General features: G+C 53.5%; 1 protein-coding gene across 1 annotated transcript in view; it reads left to right on the forward strand.

Moving 5' to 3' along the window:
• MLXIP (MLX interacting protein) overlaps positions 1–21,945 on the forward strand; it is a 68,457-nt gene that overhangs the window by 40,377 nt on the left and 6,135 nt on the right. The window contains exons 2-16 of the mRNA XM_008005018.3: positions 7,762–7,868; positions 8,414–8,499; positions 9,646–9,735; positions 10,097–10,138; positions 10,452–10,623; positions 11,353–11,442; positions 12,839–12,930; positions 13,891–14,530; positions 15,946–16,067; positions 16,210–16,387; positions 18,217–18,338; positions 18,919–19,020; positions 19,149–19,276; positions 19,541–19,664; positions 21,664–21,793. Coding sequence (XP_008003209.1) covers positions 7,762–7,868; positions 8,414–8,499; positions 9,646–9,735; positions 10,097–10,138; positions 10,452–10,623; positions 11,353–11,442; positions 12,839–12,930; positions 13,891–14,530; positions 15,946–16,067; positions 16,210–16,387; positions 18,217–18,338; positions 18,919–19,020; positions 19,149–19,276; positions 19,541–19,664; positions 21,664–21,793 — 2,225 coding nt within the window. The remainder of the gene's footprint in view (positions 1–7,761; positions 7,869–8,413; positions 8,500–9,645; positions 9,736–10,096; positions 10,139–10,451; positions 10,624–11,352; positions 11,443–12,838; positions 12,931–13,890; positions 14,531–15,945; positions 16,068–16,209; positions 16,388–18,216; positions 18,339–18,918; positions 19,021–19,148; positions 19,277–19,540; positions 19,665–21,663; positions 21,794–21,945) is intronic.

Consider the following 21,945-nt stretch of genomic DNA (forward strand, 5'->3'; position numbering starts at 1 on the left):
GGCCAGGAGTTCGAGACCACCCTGGCCAACATGGCAAAAACCCGTCTCTACTAAAAATACAAAAATTTACCAGGCGTGGTGGCACATGCCTGTAATCCCAGCTACTCAGGAGGCTGAGGCAGCAGAATTGCTTGAACCCGGGAGGCAGAGGTTGCAGTGAGCTGAGATCGCCACTGCACTCCAGCCTGGCAACAGAGCAAGACTCCATCTCAAAAAATAAATAGATAATAAAAATAAAAATGAAAAACAAATGGACCGGGCACAGTGGCTCACACCTGTATTCCCAGCACTTTGGGAGGCCGAGGCGGGCAGATCACGAGGTCAGAAGATCAAGACCATCCTGGCTAACACGGTGAAACCCCATCTCTACTAAAACTACAAAAAATTAGCTGGGCACAGTGGCGGGCACCTGTAGTCCCAGCTATTCGGGAGGCTGAGGAAGGAGAATGGCGTGAACCAGGGAGGCAGAGCTCGCAATGAGCCAGGCTTGCACTCTAGCCTGGGTAACAGAGCGAGACTCCGTCTCAAACAAACAAAACAAAACAAAACAAACAAACAAAAAAACAGAAACAAGAAAAACAAATGGTAGCCATACTGTATGTCTTGTGCCTTGGTTTTATTTTTGTTTTTGCACTTACTTAACAGTGCTTCTTGTAGGTCTTCCCTGTATGTTACCACATAGAAATGTATTATTTTAAAAATTACCCCATAGTGTTCCACTGTGTAGATATGCCAGTTTTGACTGGTCCCCTGTGATGAATATCTAGGTTATTTTCAACCTTTTGCTACTGCAAACAGTGCTGCAGTTTAATGTCCTTCTCTTCACGTCTTTGTGCCCATGTGAAGTGAATCTGTCGAATCACTTCCTTGGAGGGGGCTTGTGGGCCACAGGGATGTGCAGTTATGATGTTGATGGGCAGTTGTCAGCTTGCCCTTCAAGAAGGCTCACAATTGTTTTTGCCCATCATTCTATCCCCAGCACCAGCTCAGTGATGAGAACTCTTCCCCACCAGAGCTCTACACTGATTGGGAAATAAAACGGAGGAGTCACTTTGTAGCAGCGCTATTTGCCATAGCCGAAAGGTGGATACAACCTGTGTCCTACTGATGATGGATAAACAGAATGTGGTCCATCTATGCATGGAATATGATTCTGCCTTGAAAGTAATGAAGTTCTGAGAGTATTTTTTTCTTTCCCCCTCCCTCCCTCCCTTCTTTCCTTCCTCTCTCTTTTTCTCTTCCCTTCCTTCTTTCCTTCTCTTTCTTTTCTCTTTTCTTTTGAGACAGGGTCCTGCCCTGTCACCCAGGCTGGAGTGCAGTGGTACAATAGTGGCTCACTGCAGCCTTGACCTCCTGGGCTAGAGCGATCCTCCCATCTCAGCCTCCTGAGTAGCTAGGACCACAGGTACATGCCACCAAGCCCAGCTAATTTTCTAATTTTTTGTGGACATGGGGGTCTCACTCTGTTACCCAGACCAGTCTCAAACTCCTGGGCTCAAGCAGTTCTCCTGCCTTGGCCCCTCAAAGTGCTAGGATTACAAGTGGGGAGCTAGGTAATAGTGCTGGTTAGAAAACATTGTGAATGAGGCCGGGCGCGGTGGCTCAAGCCTGTAATCCCAGCACTTTGGGAGGCCGAGACGGGCAGATCACGAGGTCAGGAGATCGAGACCATCCTGGTTAACACGGTGAAACCCCGTCTCTACTAAAAAATACAAAAAAATAGCCGGGCGAAGTGGCGGGCGCCTGTAGTCCCAGCTACACGGGAGGCTGAGGCAGGAGAATGGCATGAACCCAGGAGGCGGAGCTTGCAGTGAGCCGAGATCTGGCCACTGCACTCCCGCCCGGGCGACAGAGCGAGACTCCATCTCAAAAAAAAAAAAAAGAAAACATTGTGAATGTTCTTAATGGCACTGAATCATCTACTTTAAAATGGTTAAAATGGTACATTTTATATTTATTTTACTACAAGAAAAAGAGTCAGCAGATGTTGGCCAAAATATTAACTTTATTGTTGACCAAGCTGAGGATATGGCTTGTAAGAGAAGCCCGGACTGAACTTCCACCCCCATCCCCTCTTCAGGAGCAGGGGAAGGAGGGAACGACCCCAGCCCAGGTTGTCCTGCAGCCCTCACGGTACCTGTCCTGCAGCCCTCACTGAGGTGCCCCACTCTACCTGTCTGTCAGGAAGTAGGGAGGAAGCCAGGGGTGTTTTGCTAAGGGGTGTCCCTCTAAGAAGCACCAGGAATGGTGAAGAAATGTTGCCCCATGACAAACAAATATGGTTGAATGAACAAATGAATGGGCTCCACCACTGTTCTGAGACCTATAATGACAGCCCCAGAACCCTCTGCATGCTTGGTTTTTTTTTCTTTTTTTTTTTTTTTGAGACGGAGTCTCGCTCTGTTGCCAGGCTGGAGTGCAGTGGTGCCATCTTGGCTCACTGCAACCTCCACCTCTCAGATTCAAGCGATTCCCCTGCTTCAGCCTCCCAAGTAGGTGGGCCTACAGGCACGCACCACCACACCCAGCTAATTTTTGTATTTTTAGTAGAGATGGAGTTTCACCACGTTGGCCAAGATGGTCTTGATCTCTTGACCTCATGAACCGCCTGCCTCAGCCTCCCAAAGTGCTGGGATTACAGGCGTGAGCCACTGCATCCAGCTTTTTTTTTTTTTTTTTTAATTGAGATAGATTCTTGCTTTGTTGCCCAGGCTGGAGTGCATTGGCGAGGTCTCAGCCTCCTGAGTAGCAGGGATTACAGGTACGTGCCACCACGCCTGGCTAATTTTGTATTTTTAGTAGAGACAGGGTTTCACCATGTTGGCCAGGCTGGTCTCAAACTCCTAACCCTCGTGATCCGCCCACCTCGGCCTCCCAAATTGCTGGGATTACAGGCGTGAGCCACCGTGCCCGGCCTCTGCCTGCTTTCTTTTGGAGAGAGTGGTCTAAGCAGGAGTCAGGAGTTCGTCCCAGCCAGAACCAACAGAATTAGGGACCCCTGACCTTGCCATGCCCTGCCTGCCCTCTCTGCCCACCCCTGTTCTTACTTCCAGCTTGGTCTGTGCATGTCTTGCAATTTAATTTCCTTCCATTCCAAAGCAGTCTCTTGCCAGACCTCTGAGGAATTCATAGTTTGCTAGTTTCATCCAAGAAAAGTTTTGAGAGAGACTTTTGTTGTACTGTGAATTTCCTGTTTCACGTCAAGAACCTGCCTTCTAGGAAGGGCGGCCGTGGCAGGGTGGTGTAAAGATTGTTCTTCATGGAAAATTTAGCATTCATTTAATAACTGCATATTTAAAACACCTCCCACATGCCAGACCCTGTGCTGGCGACCCTAGTTGATGGCCTTCCCACAGAGGGGGAGGAGAGGGCTAGCGAATGGGTGAGTGCAGTCGGCCTTCACTTTTCTGATGGGCAGATGGCAGGGGCAGGTTCGGGAGGTAGAGGCCGGAGGAGAATTTCATGTCTTCGGGGAAGCCAGTGGTCTCACAGAAATAGTCAGGACATGTTTCTGGTCTGCTTTAAAGAAGGAATGGGGCATAATCCAAGTTAGACTAAGAGGCAGCCCAGTCACCTTTGTCTGGAAGATGTTGAGCTGGCAGCGTGAGTTAGGGGAGCAGAAGTCCCGGCAACTGCAGATGCTTTCAGTCTCACTGTCTCCCAGGCTGGAGTGCAGTGGTGCGATCTCAGCTCGCTGCAAACCCTGCCTCCCAGGTTCATGCCATTCTCCTGCCTCAGCCTCCTGAGTAGCTGTGACTACAGGCGCCCGCCACCACGCCTGGCTAATTTTTTGTATTTTTAGTAGAGACGGGGTTTCACCGTGTTAGCCAGGATGGTCTTGATCTCCTGACCTCGTGATTCACCCGCCTCGGCCTCCCAAAGTGCTAGGATTACAGGTGTGAGCCACTGCGCCCGGCCCTATTTTTTTTTTTTTTTTTTCTTTTTTTAAGAGACGAGATCTTGTTATATTGCCCAGGCTAGTCTGGAACTCCTGAACTCAAGTGATCCTCCCGCCTCAGCCCTCCAAAGTGCCGTGAGCCACTGCGCCTAGCCCCTTGTGGGACTTTTAGAGCAGCTTTTCCTGAGTACCCTGTGAAGAAGGGCCCCCATGGATGTCTGCGTAGGAAACGTCCCCGCTCCCCTCCTTGAAGATTGACAGTGCATAGCCTAACAGCTCTGCCAGGCCCATCAGGAGAGAAATCTATACAAGCTTGCCCAGGGTTTCTGGACGTGAGTCTTCGAGGGCGTCCCTTCCTTTGTAACACCTGAAGCATTCATTACCACCTTGCCACCTTCTGAGGCATCACAGAACTTCACGCGTTGCCTCCTCTGATCTTGACTTGAAATTGCCATGAGGGTGCGGGCGGTGGACCCTTTCTGGCGGTGGCTGGTTTAAGTTTGGATTTTGAGTTGGACGCCCTTCTTTGTGTTTGTTGAGCGCCACCTGTTGGCCATAGAGATATTACAGAAACTCGGGGTGGAGGGGTCATGCCAGTTGGGAGTTCTGATCTCCGTGTTGCTGCTGAAGTCTGACTGTGTTTGATGTAAACACCAAAGAAAAGGGAAACATTTCAGCTCACAGAGAGGAAGAAGAGGGGACCCTCAACTAAACCTTCTAGCCTGTAAGGCTAAATTTCCCTGCGTATTGCCACTCCCCTCATTGTATGTGATTAAAACCCTCTGCCCTCCAGGTTTGCTGCTACCCCCTGCCTTCAGACTCCCTTTTTTGGTTGGTTATTTTTGTTTGTTTGTTTGTTTGTTGAGACAGGGTCTTGCTCTTTCACTTAAGCTGGAGTGCAGTGGTGCCATCATGGCTCACTGCAACCTCAAACACCTGGGCTCAAGCGCTCCTCCTGCCTCAGTCTCCCCAGTAGCTGGGGCTACAGATGCGCGCCACCATGCCCGGTTCACACATTGAGGGCTTTTCACTGCCTCGATCAGGCTGAGTTCTGCTCACTGGGGCCACCACAGGCCAGGCAGAAGGAACTGCGTGGGCTTTGTCTCCTCTCGGCTGAGCTGGCTTTCCTTATCCTCTAGGCCTTTGCTTAAGCACCACTTCCTCCAGAAAGCCTCCCCTCACTGCTCTGGCCAGGTTGGTTATCCATCTTGTGCCCACAGCCATCTGCCCTTCAGGACGCTGAGCACGCGGGCATGACATGTGACCCACCAAAGACATGTTGCATGAGGAGAACCTCCCCGCCTCAGCTGTCCCCTGCCTTTAGTCCTCAGCTCTTCACAGCACAGAGTGGGTGAGGCTTCTGCAGCTACATGGATCCCACCCTCAGGGCTGGCCTGGCACTTGGAGCTGACTTCTGCCCAGGTCTCTGTTCCTTGTGTTGGCAGAGGGCACCGGTGTTACCTTTTCCACCTGTGGAGGAAGAGGAACCACATGGCAATGTGGCAAACAGAAAGAACTTCAGGGCGGGGGTTGTTAAAAACATCATGCCCTTCAATATATGTACCTACTGTGTATCCACGAAAATCAAAACTAAATTTTTTAAAATTATGCCTTTTGCCGGGCACAATGGTGCATACCTGTAATCCCAGCATTTTTGGAGGCTGAGGCAGGAGGATCACTTGAGGTCAGGAGTTCAAAACCAGCCTGGCCAACATGGTGAAACCCATCTCTCCTAAAAATACAAAAATTAGGCCAGGTGTGGTGGCTCATGCCTATAATCCCAGCACTTTGGGAGGCCGAGGCGGGCAGATCAGCTGAGGTTGGGAGTTCCAGACCAGCCTGACCAACATGATGAAATCCCGTCTCTACTAAAAATACAAAATTAGCTGTGTGTGGTGGCGCATGCCTGTAATGCCGACTATTCGGGAGGCTGAGGCAGGAAAATCACTTGAACCCGGGAGGCAGAGGTTGCCGTGAGCCGAGATCGCGCCACTGCACTCTAGCCTGGGCAACAAGAGCGAAACTCTGTCTCAAAAAACAAACAAACAAAAAATTAGGCTGATGTGGTGGTGGGCACCTGTAGTCCAAGCTACTCGGTTGGCTGAGTCAGGCAAATCTCTTGAACCCGGGAGGCGGAGATTGGAGTGAGTCAAGATCTAGCCACTGCACTCCAGCCTGGGCAACAGAGCGAGATTCTATCTCAAAAAAAAAAAAAAAAAAAAAAATTTATGCCTTTCAGTAATAACTTAACTCTAGATCATTGAGATGGTTATTAATATCTTTGTGTTTGCTTTAGGGTTTACCAGTTGTGTGTGTGTCTAAGCATGCATGTGTGTGTGTATTTTACTGTACACAAGAGTGCTTTCATTTAGTCCTTATTAACACACTCTGGAGGAGGGGATGTCATTCTGATTTTACCCAGGGCACTGCTGTGGTAGGCAGCAGGTACGCCATGACACAGCGGTGGCTGTCCAGTGCCGTAGCTGCCTGCTGTACTGCCAGTGAGGCCAGGCCATCAGCATGGAGGTGGGTTAGATGAGCCTTTGAACTGGGGAGAGAAGGAAGGAAGAAGGCGTGTGACTGCTTTGAGTCCCTAATCCGTTGCACAGAAGCTGCTGCTGTCTGCGTGTCTCTTGTGTGCTGAGAGGATGCACTGTGACATTTTTCTGGGGGTGTCATAACCTTCTGGCCTGTATTGCCCAAAGCCTGGGCTCCTTGGGGGTTTGGGTGGGGATAGGCACAAGGGTCCTGCCAGCGGTACAGCCAGGGCATCTGCCTTCCAGGGCAGGTTCCAGGTTCACAGAATGGTTGTTGCTCAGGCGCTTCCTGTGAAGGCTGCAACTATTGTTGGCAAATTTTGGCTTGCCACGTGGCCTTTCTGAGTAGGACTGGAGAAGGGGCAGGACTGTGGCCTGTGGTCAGATCAAACCTCCACAGCCCCACTGTGATATGGGCCAGAAATAGTGCCTTGCCCATCTCAAGCCATCTGAAAAAAAGAAACCCTATGCCAGCTGCCCAGAGATGGCTTGGAAAACTGAGCTGCCCAAGACAGCTGTGCCACCATGGAGGCTGGATTTACGAGTGCTCTTGACATATAGTGAAGAATTGTTAATTGAACCCCTACTATGTGCCAAGCCACCTAACAGTCTTCCCTAGAGCAGCTGCAGTGTCAACAGGGAAAGGCGCGTGTGTGCAGATACTGCTACATAAGAGCTCCCGTGAGACCGTCCCAGAGTAGAGGAGAGCAGAGGGACCCAGAAGGAATAGGCAGCAGGCTGGGAGAGGCCAGGCCGGCTCAGAGGAGATGGTGTCGGGGGCAGCATCTTGAAGGATTAGAAGGTGGCTGAGTGGAGGGACATCATGAGTGAGGACCATGTCAGAGGCTCTGGGAGGCAGGAGGGGCCCTGCCCTGCAGGCACTCAGGCCAGTGGGATGCTCAGGTACTTGGATTGTGAATGCCTCGTGGGGGGCTGGTGGCAAAGCAGGTGGGCCACGACCAGGTCACAGGAGCCTGGGTTTCACTCTGTGGTCAACAGATTTCTTTTAATTTTTAGTTATGGAAAATTTGTAGGATATGCCAAAGTAGGTGGAAGAATGTGGTGAACCCCACATGCTGCCGCTGCGCACACCAGTCGCTACCCCTGCAGCCAGTCCTGCCCTCCGCACCCTGACAGCATCCCCGCCACGCCCTGCCCTGTGTGGCTCTGAAGAAATCCCCCAGTGACCTGAATTCCATGAAGCCCGGTGTCTGGCTGGGGGTGGGTCAGTCAGGAGTTTGGTCCTGGAATGATTGGGTGGCACTTTGTAGTTTCACTTCAATTTCAGAGTAATCACTGAGTCTCCCTGTTTGCCTTGCCTTTCAGTGGGAAGTTGGTGTCTCCAAAGTGGAAGAATTTCAAGGGCCTGAAGCTACAGTGGAGAGACAAGATCCGGCTCAATAATGCCATCTGGCGGGCCTGGTACATGCAGTGTAAGTGCCACCCAGCCTAGGCTCCGGTGGTGGTCAGAACTCCATGGCCTGGAGGCCTGGGCACCCAGGGGCTAGAGTCTGCTCCTGAGACCTGGTGTTTCTAACAGAAGTTCAGTCTGTGCAGACAGGAAGCCCAAGCCAAGTCCTAGGGGAGTGGACATTTACTGGCTATCAGGCCCAGCAGAGGGGTGGCATCTGAAGAGTCAGGGAGCAGGTCTAGGAAGACTCGGGCACGGGCCTTCTCTCTCCAGCCCGGGTGTCGTGGACCTGGCAGCTTCTTCGGGAGATGAGTGTGCTGGGGCAGGCTTGTGTTGGGCTGGCCTTTCTCTGAGTAGCCACACTGCCTTTCTGGCTGAGGCGTTATTGACAGATTCCTCCCCTTTCACCTGGATTCCTTTATTCCCCTGAAATCTCCTTTTCCTAGGGAAGGAGAAGGAAAGGGTACCTGGGAATATGGTCCGCCCTGGGGGAGGGGTGCAGCAGACAGGCTGGGGCTCCCTCAGGGGTCTGGATCATGGTATGACTCTCACCCTCTCTCTGCTCAGATCTGGAGAAGCGCAAGAATCCTGTGTGCCACTTTGTGACGCCCCTAGACGGCTCTGTGGATGTAGATGAGCACCGCCGGCCGGAGGTACTTGGCAGTGACCAAGGGTGGTTGAGAATGGAAACATACCAGCACCTTACCAGGAGCGGCTCACCGCGGGCTAGTCCTGCAGGAGAGGCTGTGGAGGGGAGTACAGGGGCCAGGCCTGGAAGCTGGTGGCCTCTGGCAACCCCAGGCTGCAGAGCCTCCCCCTTCTCAGAGGGATTGGCCCAGGGACTGAGGGGGTTAATATCTTTTCTGTTAATTTTTAAAGTGTGTGTCTATGTGTGATTATACATGCACAGGAAGTGTCTAGAAAAATATACAGACGTGTCTTTATTAAGAGACTTCAGGAACCTCTGGGGAGTAGGATTAGGGCTGCCAGATGAGGGGGAGATGTTTTCTTCACTGCATACTCTTCTGCGTTGCTTTAATTTTGTCTAGGCATGTCTCACTGTTAACAATAAAGGGGAATTTAGAAGGTAAGCTAATGAAAGGCAGTTTTGAGACAGTCAGGTATAATCTGGTATTAGACAGTATCAAGGGATATCATTTTGTTGGGTATGGCAATATTGTAATCAGTTCTTTTTAACAGAAAAGCATCTTCGCTGTCACTGTCAGGGACCCACACAGAGTGTTTGTAGGTGAGGTGATTTGGGCCTTGAGATCAGAAAGTGAGGCAGCCCCAGGCGCTGGGGCTCCTTACCTCTAGAGCTCGGAGGCTGTCATGCCAGGCATCCACGCTGGCATCACGCGAAGGTTGGATGAGAGGCTCCTGGAGGGCACATTCCACCTGAAACTTCCTGGAATTGGCTGTTCATTTTTGCCCTTTGAATGTGGCAGAGGCTGTGGGGAAGGAGCATTTATGGAGGGCTCGGGAGTTTCTGCAGCGTTCCCCTGCTGCCTCCTCTGCTGGAGTGTTCTGCTCTCACCCCGTCCTCCTGGTCAGAGCCTCAGGACCGTGCCCCCAAGGCCTTTGGATGCCTTAGGTCTTGAGATGAAAGCACATTGTTAGCTAGAGGGCCTGCTGTGGCACAGCAGAAGTGAGACGTACTTTCTGAGTGATGTGGTAGCCACCGTGGGGTTTCCAGCTGGATTGCCTGAGGCCTGATTGTAGTGCCTCGGTACACCAGTTGAGCTTTACTGATCAAGCAGAGCCCCCTCTTTTCACTCTGGCCTCTGTCCCTGTCCTAGGCCATCACCACGGAAGGGAAGTACTGGAAGAGCCGCATCGAGATTGTGATCCGGGAGTATCACAAGTGGAGAACCTACTTCAAGAAAAGGGTATCTGGCTGGAGTGTTCAGGCAGCCCGCCTAGGGAGGGAGCCGGCAGAGTCCCTGGTTCAGAGCCCTGGCCGAGGCTGTAGGCTCCACAGCCGCCCCACCTGGATGTGGAGCATCAAGCAGTAAATCTGGGGCCCAGTGTGCCAGATTAGCCCAGGCGATGGCCTGCCTCAGTCAGGTCATCTTTGCTCTCAGTTTCTCCATCTGTGCATTGGGTGGGAGTCTCCTTTGTGCAGGCATCAGCCTGGAGATGGTGTGAGCAGGACCCCTGCCTGCCTCCCCAAGAGTTCTGTATATTCTAGAGCCCTTGGGCCCTCCTAGGGCCATTGGTGACCGCCATGTCCTGTCCCTTTGCCCACAGCTACAGCAGCACAAGGATGAGGACCTCTCCAGCCTGGTCCAGGTGGGTGAGCCTGGGAGCTCTGAGGACCTCCACTTTGACACGAGACAGCAGGGACTTCGGTGGCCCACCGGGGAGCCCTGCAAAAGGTGGCAGGCCATGGGCCCTCCCTGGAGTCTCAGGAATGGCTCAAGAAGCAGTCCAGCTCTCCATTGGGTGGGCTGGAGGGAGCTACTCTCCGAATGCCTCCACCCTGCTGCCTCACTTCCACAGAGCAGCCCTGTGACGAATTTCCCCAGGTGACAGGTGTGGGAATTCTTCGTCCCATTGTTAGTTACTCTTTGATGCTTCCTCCCCCATGTTGGTGTTGTGTTAGGACGATGACATGCTATATTGGCACAAGCACGGGGATGGATGGAAGACCCCCGTCCCCATGGAGGAGGACCCCCTGCTGGACACAGACATGCTCATGTCGGAATTCAGCGACACCCTCTTCTCCACGCTTTCTTCACACCAGCCGGTGGCCTGGCCCAATCCCCGGGAAATAGGTAACCCAAACCAGGCCCTTGGACTTTGAACAGCCAGCCGCTTCCTTCTCTGCCAGGCCTCCTCTGGGCCAGGGTTCCTTCAGGGCCGTCTCTGAGCTGCTGCGCATCATGGTTGGGGGCAGGCAGGAAGGAAGGGAAGGATGGCTGGCCTCATTTGACATCCAGGCTGCACGTACCGAGTGGGTGGGTCTGCAGAGTGGGCCTACTGGGCCGCTGCCATTCCCATAGTGCCATGGTGGGAGGATAGCAGCAGGGTCTAGTCTGAGTCATTGGCACATTTCGGATGCTGTTCCCTTCACGGGGGACATGTGCCATGCCTAAGCCAAGGCAGCCGGGCCGTGACTCATACTAAAGAAAATCGGAAGCACTCCCGGGTGTGACCCCTCACCTTGGTGGCATTCAGTCTTCCAGTTAACCCCTCAGGGAAGAGCCCTAAGATTGAAAGTTAGAACAGTGTTGGGGGAGGTCTCTGTTCTCTGTTGAGCTCTTCACAGCTTCCTGGGGTATCCATTCCCTGATACTCAATTTTACCTTCCTGGCAAAAACACTTTCCTGCCTTCTGAGGGTTCGGAATGGCCACAAACCCACGAGAAGGTAGAAATCCCAGCCAGCTCCTTGGAAGACTCTAGAATGTGAGCAGGGCCAGGAAGGTCTGTTCCAGGCCTTTTTTATGTTCCTGCAACATTGTCTGAGAAGACAAAATGGTTCCTCTCTCTGTGATTCTTGCAGCACATCTGGGAAATGCAGACATGATCCAGCCGGGACTGATTCCTTTGCAGCCTAACCTGGACTTCATGGACACCTTCGAGCCTTTCCAGGGTGAGGACCAGAGGCAGACAGAGCATGGCTGCCTGCATCTCCCCCAGCCCAGCACAGAGCAGATCGCTGCCTTCCTTTAAGAGCAAGACTTGGTAGAATGGGCAAGGGGGCGAGCACATAATTTTTTAAAAAACTAAACTGTTTTTTGTAGTAACTGCAGGGTCTGGGAAGTTTTTCTGGGACATTGTTCAGCAAGGAAATTGGTCCTGGGTTTAGCCGTGACCGTAAGCAGTTCTCCCTCGAAGCAGCAGAGGGTGCTGACGACACGGCCAGCTTCCTGCCAAGGCCCTGCAGTTAGATGGGTCCTTGAGCCCCTGCTGTTGTGAGAGCAGCAGAAACGCCAGGCCTGGGAGTGTTTCAGAGCCCAGGATAGTTGCCAACATGTGTGGTTCCAACCAGAGCCCCCTTTCTACAGAGAAAAAAGGTGTCTCTAAGGGTAATGCCTCTGGCCATGGCACCCCCTGGGCCATGTGGGCTTTAGGGGTTTAGTCCTTGATTTGTTTGAGTCTTTTTTTTTTTTTAGAGACAGGGTCTTGCGCTGTCACCCAGGCTAGAATGCAGTGGCTCAATCATGGTTCACTGCAGCCCTGAACTCCTTGGCTCAAGTGATCCTCCCACCTCAGCCTCCTGAGTACCTGGGTGGTTCACTGCAGCCCTGAACTCCCGGGCTCAAGTGATCCGCCCTCCTCAGCCTCCTGAGTACCTGGGACTACAGGCACACACAAACACACCCAGTTCATTTCTTCATTTTTTGTAAAGACGGGGTCTCCTATGTTGCCCAGGTGATCCTCCTGCCTCTGCTTCCCAAAGTGCTAGAATTACAGGTGTAAGCCATCACACCCAGCCTGTTTTAGTCTTTGTTATTTTGAGACAGAGCCTGGCTCTGTAGCCCAGGCTGGAGTACAGTGGCAAGAACACAGCTCACTGCACCCTCTAACTCCTGGGCTTAAGCGATCCTCCCACCTCAGCCTCCCGTGTAGTTGGGACCACTGGTGGCACCAACCAGGCATGGTGGTTGGCACCATTTTTTGTTTGTTTGTTTTTTGAGATGGGAGTTCTCACTCTGTCGTCAGGCTGGAGTGCAGTGGTGCAATCTTGGCTCATTGCAACCTCTGCTTCCCAGGTTCAAGCCATTCTCCTGCTTCAGCCTCCTGAGTAGCTGGGACTACAGGCATGCGCCACCACGCCGGGCTTATTTTTGTATTTTTAGTAGAGATGGGGTTTCACCATGTTGGCCAGGATGGTCTCGATCTCTTGACCTCATGATCCGCCCACTTTGGCCTCCCAAAGTGCTGGGATTATAGGCATGAGCCACCATGCCTGGCCCTGTTTGAGTCTTGATTCCAGCAAATGCTGGGCACACTGAGCTCAGAAGACCCCTGCTGTTGTTTTTCAGACCTCTTCTCTTCTAGCCGCTCCATTTTTGGCTCCATGCTACCTGCATCTGCCTCAGCACCTGTACCAGATCCCAACAACCCACCTGCACAGGTAGAGGAAGCTGGGGGATGGGTGGGGGAAGGGGCTGGCAGGCACAGGGCTACTCATCAAAGGTTTGCTGCCGGAGCAAGGCTAATGACATAGCCACACAGTCACCAGCAAAGCGTCAAGCGGTGCTACACCAGTGCTAATGTGCAGAGGCACGATTCCAGCCCTCTGACAGCATCCTTCAGCACCCATGGGTGGGAGACTCTGTCAGTCCAGGTATGCTCCTGCCTGAGTGCCAGGTAACCTATGTGCAGCTAGCTCTGCTCTGACTAATTAACATGGAATTAGCTAGACAAAAAAGAAAAGCATGGATTACTAATAAAAATATCTTCTGTATATTTCTTTCACGTTTTACTAAGCAATCCAAAAAGTTGCTTACAAGTGCTTGGGCTACAGAGCTGAGCGAGGTACCATTCTTTGTCCTTATGGAGCCCTCATGCTTATGCCCATGACCAGTTAGATACTGGTAAGCTGGCATCATCTTCAAACAGGCTCCAGGAAGAATTTCTACTGCAGAGACTGGGATCTGAACCATTCCTCGTAGCTTTTCTTATTTAGGAAGAGGTGGCCTGATGACCAGTTGACTCGTGAAATTGTCCTCAGGGAGCCCTGAGCAGCTGCAGTCCAGGCTACCTCTGCTCAGTAACAGAAAATGGCAGAGACTTTGGGAGACTCTGCTGGACTCCAGAAACAAGATATTCCCAGGCTGCTAGCCAGCTGTGTGAGGGCCGTTGCCTTATCTGAGCTCTGAGTTACTTAGTTTTTAATGGAAACAAGACCCCCGCAGACACGCAGGGAAACACAAATCCCTGTCCCCAGATCAGCAGCCATGGGCATGGAGACATGGCCTTTGTGCCTCTGTCCTAGCGCCTAGCCTGTGTAGTTGGACTTGGCCGTGTGCAGCGCTAGAAAGGAATTGTCTGACCCCAGTGTTGCTTCCTGGCTCCTCTTTTCCTTTTTCAGGAGAGCGTCCTGCAGACCACCGCCCTCCCCACTGTGAGCCTGCCTGACAGCCTCATCGCGCCCCCCACCGCCCCGCCCCTGGCTCACGTGGACGGGCAGAGCTGTGAACACACCTCCCGGGCTGAGGACCCGTTTATCCAGCCCACAGACTTCGGTCCCTCAGAGCCACCACTGAGTGTCCCACAGCCCTTCCTCCCTGTCTTCACCATGCCCCTGCTGTCTCCCAGCCCCGCTCCACCACCTGTCTCCCCCGTGTTACCGTTAGTTCCTCCTCCTGCCACTGCCCTGAACCCCCCAGCTCCACCCACCTTCCACCAGCCACAGAAGTTTGCTGGAGTCAGCAAAGTGCCATCTGTCATCACCCACACGGCCTCCGCCACCCTCACCCATGACGCCTCTGCCACCACCTTCAGCCAGAGTCAGGGCCTTGTGATCACCACCCATCACCCTGCCCCATCAGCGGCCCCCTGTGGACTGGCACTGTCTCCTATCCCCCGGCCTCCCCAGCCACGGTTAACTTTTGTGCACCCCAAACCTGTATCCTTGACTGGGGGCAGGCCTAAGCAGCCCCACAAAATAGTGCCTGCTCCCAAACCAGAGCCCGTGTCCTTGGTGTTGAAGAACACCTGCATCACCCCAGGTGAGCCAGGTGGGGGAACTTGGTGTGGGGCTCCCCCTGACCTAGAGCAGAGGGATGTTTTCCCATCCCAAAGGCTTTCCAACTTGTGACCACCACCCCCACCCTGGTGTGCACATGTGCGCGCATGCACACACAACCACTTAAATGAAACAAAAGTGGCATTAAATAATACATGTCCATGATCTAGTCCATTTTCTATGCTCTATCTTTTTTTGGTTTTTCTGTTTGTTTTTTTTTGAGACAGAGTCTTGCTCTGTCACCCAGGCTGGAGTGCAGTGGCATAATCTTGGCTCACTGCAACCTCCCCGTCCTGGGTTCAAGCAATTCTCCTGCCTCAGCCTCCCGAGTAGCTGGTATTACAGGTGTGTACCACCATACTCGGCTAATTTTTGTTTGTTTGTTTGTTTGTTTTTTGAGACAGAGTCTCACTCTGTCGCCCAGCTCTAGTGCAGTGGTGTGATCTCGGCTCACTGCAACCTCCGCCTCCCGGGTTCAAGCGATTCTACTGCCTCAGCCTCTTGAGTAGCTGGGATTATAGGCGCCCATCACTACGTCCAGCTAATATTTTGTATTTTTAGTAGAGACAGGGCATCACCATGTTGGCCAGGCTGGTCTTGAACTCCTGACCTCGTGATTCACCCTCCTCAGCCTCCCAAAGTGCTGGGATTACAGGCATGAGGTACCACGCCCAGTCCATTTTTTTAATTTTTAGTAGAGATGAAGTTTCATCATGTTGGCCAGACTGGTCTCGAACTCCTGATCTCAGGTGATCTGCCCACCTCGGCCTCTCAAAGTGCTAGGATTACAGGTGTGAGCCATCGCACCCAGTCTCTATTCTCTATCTTTTTTTTTTTTTTTTTTTTTTTTTTTTTTTTTTTTTTTTTTTGAGATGTAGTTTCACTGTTGTCGCCACGGCTGGAGTGCAATGGCGCAATCTTGGCTCACTGCAACCTCCGCCTCCCGGGTTCAAGTGATTCTCCTGTCTTAGCCTCCTGAGTAGCTGGGATTACAGGCGTGTGCCACCACACCTGGCTACTTTTGTATTTTTAGTAGAGATGGTTTCACCATGTTGGCCAGGCTGATCTCGAACCCCTGACCTCAGGTGATCCACCCACCTCGGCCTCCCAAAGTTCTGGGATTACAGGTGTGAGCCACAGCACCCAGCCTCTCTATCTTTTTTTAAAGTTAGTCACAACCTACAGTGTGAAAACACATGGTCCTGGCTATCTCTTTACTGGTTCTATAACATATCTCCTTCAAGAAGTCACACAAAGTTTTAGGTGCCTTGGTGCCTTCATCTTCCTGTCCCCTGCGGTTGGAAACAAGCTGTCTCACTGGCAGAGAGGCAGTCTCTGCAGGGTGGGCCAAGCCCTGTGGCCCAGGGCTGCACCTGAACCTCCTCCTTGTCCTGGCAGCTGCCTTTTCAGGCCAACCACAAGCGGTGATCATGACGTCAGGGCCTCTGAAGAGAGAAGGGATATTGGCCTCCACGGTGTCCCAGTCCAACGTGGTCATCGCACCTGCTGCCATCGCCAGGGTGAGGAGGGCCCTGGACAGACCCGCAGTGTCCTTCTTACCCGGAGCACCCTGTTCTTGGGCAGCCCTCACCTGAGACGACGGGTGTCCCGCCCTGCTGTGCATCAGCAGTCGGGGGTGACCTCTCTCCCATGTCACTGCAGGCTCCTGGGGTCCCGGAGTTCCACAGCAGCATCCTGGTGACAGATCTCAGCCATGGCACGAACAGCCCGCCCGCCCCCATCTCCCGGCTCTTCCCGAGCACAGCGCAAGACCCCCTGGGGAAGGGCGAGCAGGTCCAGCTGCATGGGGGCAGCCCCCAGGTCACTGTCACAGGGCCCAGTGAGTGTTCACTCAGCAGGATGGTTGGGACATCACAAGGGAAGTAACTGGGCCTGCTGTGGATCATGGGGGGCGCTTGCTGGGTCCTCAGGATGGAGACTGGGCTTAGAACACACAGTGAGGTCTTGTAAGCCTGCCAATAATACAGTCTGGGAACATGCTCTGTGGGTGGCAGGATGACCTGTGGTGGCACTGGCAGGGGGAAAAGTAATGGGCACGTGGCCGTGTAGGTGACCAGTGTGCTCAGGGAGTCCCAGCTGACTGCCCACGAAGGCCTGGCACTGAGCTGCTGTTCTCACCCAGAGAAGGGATTGAGGAGCCCTGGGGTTCCTGTCTCTGGGAACTTCAGCCTGGGGTTGCTGTGGCCACAGAAGCCACCCAGCCTCATCTGGGCACCAACATGGCCTTCCCCAGCAGGTCTCAGCACTACAGGTCTGTGCCCCATGCCCACTCTTGGGCCATCCAGGGGTGAGACAGTCAGAGCAGGACTGATTTTGCCCAGGGACATCTGAGGAGCCAGCAGGCCAGGTCAGGGATGAATGGTTTGCCTGAGGCTGTGCTGCTGGTAGAGGGTGTAAGCAGATGGGGCCCCTTCCCTCAAATGCCTGCCGTGCCAGGAAGGGAAATGGAAATGGCCTCTTTTCTTAAATAAAAGCATGGTGTAGGCCGGGTGCAGTAGCTCATGCCTGTACACCCAACACTTTGGGAGGCTAAGGCAGGTGGATCACTTGAGGTCAGGAGTTCAAGACCAGCCCGACCAACATGGCGAAAAATAAAAATAAATTTTTTTTTGTCCCTACCTAATAATAATAATAATAACAACAACAACAACAACAACAGGGCGTAGTGGCATGCACCTGTAGTCCCAGCTACTCAGGAGACAGAGATGGGAGGATCACTTGAACCCAGGAGGTGGCGGTTGAAGTGAGCTGAGATGGAGTCACTGCACTCCAGCCTGGACGGCAGAGCGAGACTCCGTTTTAAACAAACAAAAGCATGGTGTAGCTGCTCCTGGAACTCTGTGAGCGAAGAGTTGTCTCCCTCCTCAGGAAGACACGAATGAGGGAGAGTCTCTGACTTAGCGGGCTCGGCCAGCAGGGGCCTTTTCCAAGGACAGGCTTTGGAGAATAAGGACTCTTCAGTCTGGAAAGACAAAAACACAGGAGAGTTGGGAGTCAGGCCCCTCAAATAATCGAGGGAGAGGTTAGGGCCAACCATTGCCTTGGTCTCCGGAGTCTCAGAACACAGAACTTAGAGCCTGCTGTACAGCTTCACGGGGAGTTTGGGGAAAATAATCCAACAGAGAGGAAAGGAAGCTGAGGCAATTGTTACAGTAAAGCGGGATGGGCCAAGAAGGCCGAGTCCACCTGGGGCCAAGTGCGGTTGCTCACTCCTCTAATCCCAGCACTTTGGGAGGCTGAGGCAGGTGGATCGCTTGAGCCCAGGAGATTGAGACCGGCCTGGACAATATAGTGAGACCTTGGCTCTATAAAAAATGTTTTTTAATTTAAAAATATGATAATAATAAGGAGCCCACCTGCGAAATATCTCCTAAAATGACACCAGTGACTGGAACACGTCACACAGGGTGGCTCCATCGTGTTCTCTGTGGGTTAAGGGTGTTTTTGTTGTTGTTATGAATTTAAAATTTCTGGGGAGTGAATAAGAAAAATCTAAGGAAGCATACGTGTGCAGTTTAAAGGACCAAGTGCAGCACATGGGTAGCAGCGAGCGCCTCATAACCCTGCAGAGACCCTGGGCTGCCTCCTGGTGGCTTTGAGGGGCCAGGGCTCCGTCCCCCGTCCCTCAGAGGAGTCTGTCCTTACCAGGTCGGGACTGCCCAAACTCAGGGCAGGCCTCTCCATGTGCATCGGAGCAGAGCCCCAGTCCTCAGTCTCCCCAGAACAACTGCTCAGGGAAATCCGACCCCAAAAATGTGGCTGCACTAAAGGTACCGCGTGTCTCTCTCGGGTCTTGGTTCCCTTGGGAGGAGGGGAGAGGAGTGCAGAAGGACATCAAGGAGCTGTGTCTGTCTGGAAGGGAGACCTCAGACCCAGCCAGAGCTGCCCAGGCAGGGGTGGATCAGAAATGGGCTTCTCCTTGCCCCATCCCACAAACCAGCCCTGTGGGGACGGTGGGCCCGCTGGAGGCTTCTGGGTGGGCCCCAAGCCCGGGAACCAATGCTGAGTCCACGTAGTGTGGCAGGTACCGCATCAGTTGCAGGAAGGGTGTGGCCACCACCAAGGCTGGGCTGGGTGGGGAAGGCGGGGCTTGCAGCACCTGGGATGCACCCGTGCAGCCCTGCGGTTCCCAGCCCTGGCTGTGCTCCGTTCTGCAGAGCAGGTTTTCTATGGTTCCCCGTCTTGTCCCTGCGGCTCCTCATTGGAGCCTTCAGCTTCTTGTCATGCCCTCCTCCCACGTAGCTCTCTAGCCCTGGCCCTTGGGCACCCAGCATCAGCGTAGGGAGTGAGGAGGGGTGGGCAGTGTGCCTGCAATGTGCCTGTCTCAGTGACCAGCGGGTTCTCCAGCAGAACCGGCAGATGAAGCACATCTCAGCTGAGCAGAAAAGGCGCTTCAACATCAAGATGTGCTTCGACATGCTCAACAGCCTCATCTCCAACAATTCCAAGCTGGTGAGTTGCCAAGAGTGTGGGCCGTGGCAGGGCAGGGGAGCTGGCAAGACGTGCTCCCTGCGTGGTCATTGCTGGTGGCAGGCCTGCTGGCTGTGGGTGCCACCTCCAGCCACCTGCCCCTTCTGCAGACCAGTCACGCCATCACACTGCAGAAGACCGTGGAGTACATCACCAAGCTGCAGCAGGAGAGGAGCCAGATGCAGGAGGAGGCCCGGCGGCTTCGGGAGGAGATCGAGGAGCTCAATGCCACCATCATGTGAGCTTCTGGGCCTTGGGGCTCCAACCAGGCACCCCAACCCCACGCAGGGCCTGCCTCAGAGGTGGTGGGACCCTGTGGCCTCGTCACTGGTCGATGCCTCTTTGCTGCAGTAGTTCTGCTGTTTGTCACCCTCCTACCACAGACCTCTCTTCTCTGTGCCTGGCTGCAGCACGGCACTGGGCCAGCCCTGTCCATCTTGTGTCCCAAGGTCCTTATTGGCCACTGGCTGCTCCACAGCTCCCACGGCTCCTGTCATTTCAGCTCCTGCCAGCAGCTGCTCCCTGCCACGGGAGTCCCCGTCACCCGGCGCCAGTTTGATCACATGAGAGACATGTTTGACGAATACGTGAAAAGCCGGACCTTGCAGAATTGGAAGTTCTGGATTGTATCTTTGGGTTTTCTTTTTGCTCTTCCCCGCCCTCAGCCAATGCACTGAAGCCACAGACCTTGGCACTGTAGTTACTTTAGAAAGACTCTTTAAATGCCTGTCAGCAAGCTCCTCATGACAGGCAGTGCTAGTGTCTATCTCAGGAGAGAGTGGTCCGGCCTGGCCTGCTGTGTGGGCTGGAGCTGCTGATGGGGCTTCAGGGTGCTTTGCAGGAAGGGCTAAGGAGGCAGAACGGTGGGCTTCGCTCTCTAGGTCCTTAAGAAATCAGGACAATGCTAGAGCCACTTGCAGAAGGTGCAGGGGAAGGAGGAGTGGTCCCACAAAGCCTGGCAGCCAGCTTGGTCCTTGAAGTCACAGGGAGGGTGAGTGCCACCCCTGCTGTGACAGGCGGAAACCAGGACTCCCTCCACCGAGTGGCAGAGCCCAGTCTGAAGCCTGACGGAGCATGTCCACCTCTGTCCACCTCGGGGGGCTCTTGGGCCAAGGCCACCCTGCACTTGGCCTTCCAGGTGGCAGCATAGCTCTTACGGGGAGTGGTTCCTGCCTGGTCACTCCCCACCCTGCCACTGCTCTGCCTCTGAGTAAACAGTCAGCACATGTGTTGGGTTGGCCGTGGCATTGAGGCTTGGGTCTGACAGTCACAGGTGACGGTCGTGCAGGAGGAGAGAATCCCAGTTGCAGCTGTCAGGCAGGGCAGACACAGCACCTGTGTGTGCGGGAAGCGGCAGGTGTTTTTGTTTGTATCTTTTTTCCCCCTGAGACAGGGTCTCACTCTGTCACCCAAGCTGGAGTATAGTGGTGCAGTTACAGCTCACTGCAGCCTTCACCTTCCCAGACTCAAGTGATCCTCCTGAGTAGCTGGAACTACAGGCTCACGCTACTATGACCGGCTAGTTTTTGTATTTTTAATGGAGATGGGGTTTCACCATTTTGGCCAGGCTGGCCTCGAACTCCTGACCTCAGGTGATCCCCCCGGTCTTGGTCTCCCAAAGTGCTGGGATTACAGGTGTGAGCCACCATGCCCGGCCATAAGAGGCAGTTTTTAAATGAACAGGTGACAGCCTCCAGCTCTGATTCCCTGTGTTGCTGTTTTACTGCCTGCCCTGGTCCTGATCCCCGTCATTAATAGAGCTGGGTGGCATCTGGAATGAATTGGAGCCTCTTTGATGAAATGGCACACTCCCCATCATCAGGCTGGCGTGGGGAACTGTGGGCGCCGTCCTGATCAAAGTCCAAGAGGAAACATGCCTCAGGCCTTCACTAAGATGGTCTAGGAGACTGGCATGCATTTTTGCATTTAACACAGAAGGCAAACACCACTTTCAGGCAGATGGCTCCTGCCTTTATTATTATTTTTGAGAACAGAGTCTTGCTCTGTCGCCCAGGCTGGGGTACAGTGGCACAATCTCGGCTCACTGCAACCTCCGCTTCCTGGGTTCAAGTGATTCTCCTGCCTCAGCCTCCCAAGTAGCTGGGATTATAGGCACCCACCACCACGCCCGGCTAATTTTTGTATTATTAGTAGAGACAGGGTTTCACCAAGTTGGCCAGGCTGGTCTCAAACTCCTGACCTCAAGTGATCCACCCACTTCAGCCTCCCAAAGTGCTGGGATTACAGGCGTGAGCCACCGTGCCCGGTTGGCTTCTCCCTTTCCACCTGTTCTGTGCTTCTGATGTTCCTGCCACTGTATGTAAGAACGATTTTGATCACGTGGTTGTGCTAGGACCTGTTCGAGACTAGAGACCTTCTGTGTCCCTGCCCCCTGCCCGCTTGGTGTTTGGCCCTGTTGTCCAGATACAGTTAGAGCAGAGTGTTTTCGTGAAGTAGAAGACATACCTTGCCTAGAGATCGCTCCCCCTTTTCCCCAGTGATCCATTCTCTGTGGGCAGGTGCTTTCCAGCCCCGGGGGAAAGGAGTAGGCCAGCCCGGCCACCTTCAGGTCTGCAGTCCCCAGCCCTTCTCTGTGCCTGCCTTTTCTTTAACCACACACTGCAGTTCAGCATAATTATCAAGCCGCTGTTTGAGTCATTCAAGGGCATGGTGTCCACCAGCAGCCTGGAGGAGCTGCACCGAACGGCGCTGTCCTGGCTGGACCAGCACTGCTCCCTGCCCATCCTCAGGCCAAGTGAGTGGGGCAGTGCCAGGGTGAGGGGCTTCATGCTAGTCCTGGAGGGAGGACGGCCCCAGGCTGAGGACAGTGTTTGCCAGACTCCACTGCAGGCAACCAGGTGGGGCCGGGGCAGGGGCACAATGCTGTCCAGGAGGCCCTCAGTCAGG

The sequence above is a fragment of the Chlorocebus sabaeus genome, chromosome 11 (assembly GCF_047675955.1).
Source record: "Chlorocebus sabaeus isolate Y175 chromosome 11, mChlSab1.0.hap1, whole genome shotgun sequence".
In the NCBI taxonomy this organism is placed as follows: domain Eukaryota; kingdom Metazoa; phylum Chordata; class Mammalia; order Primates; family Cercopithecidae; genus Chlorocebus; species Chlorocebus sabaeus.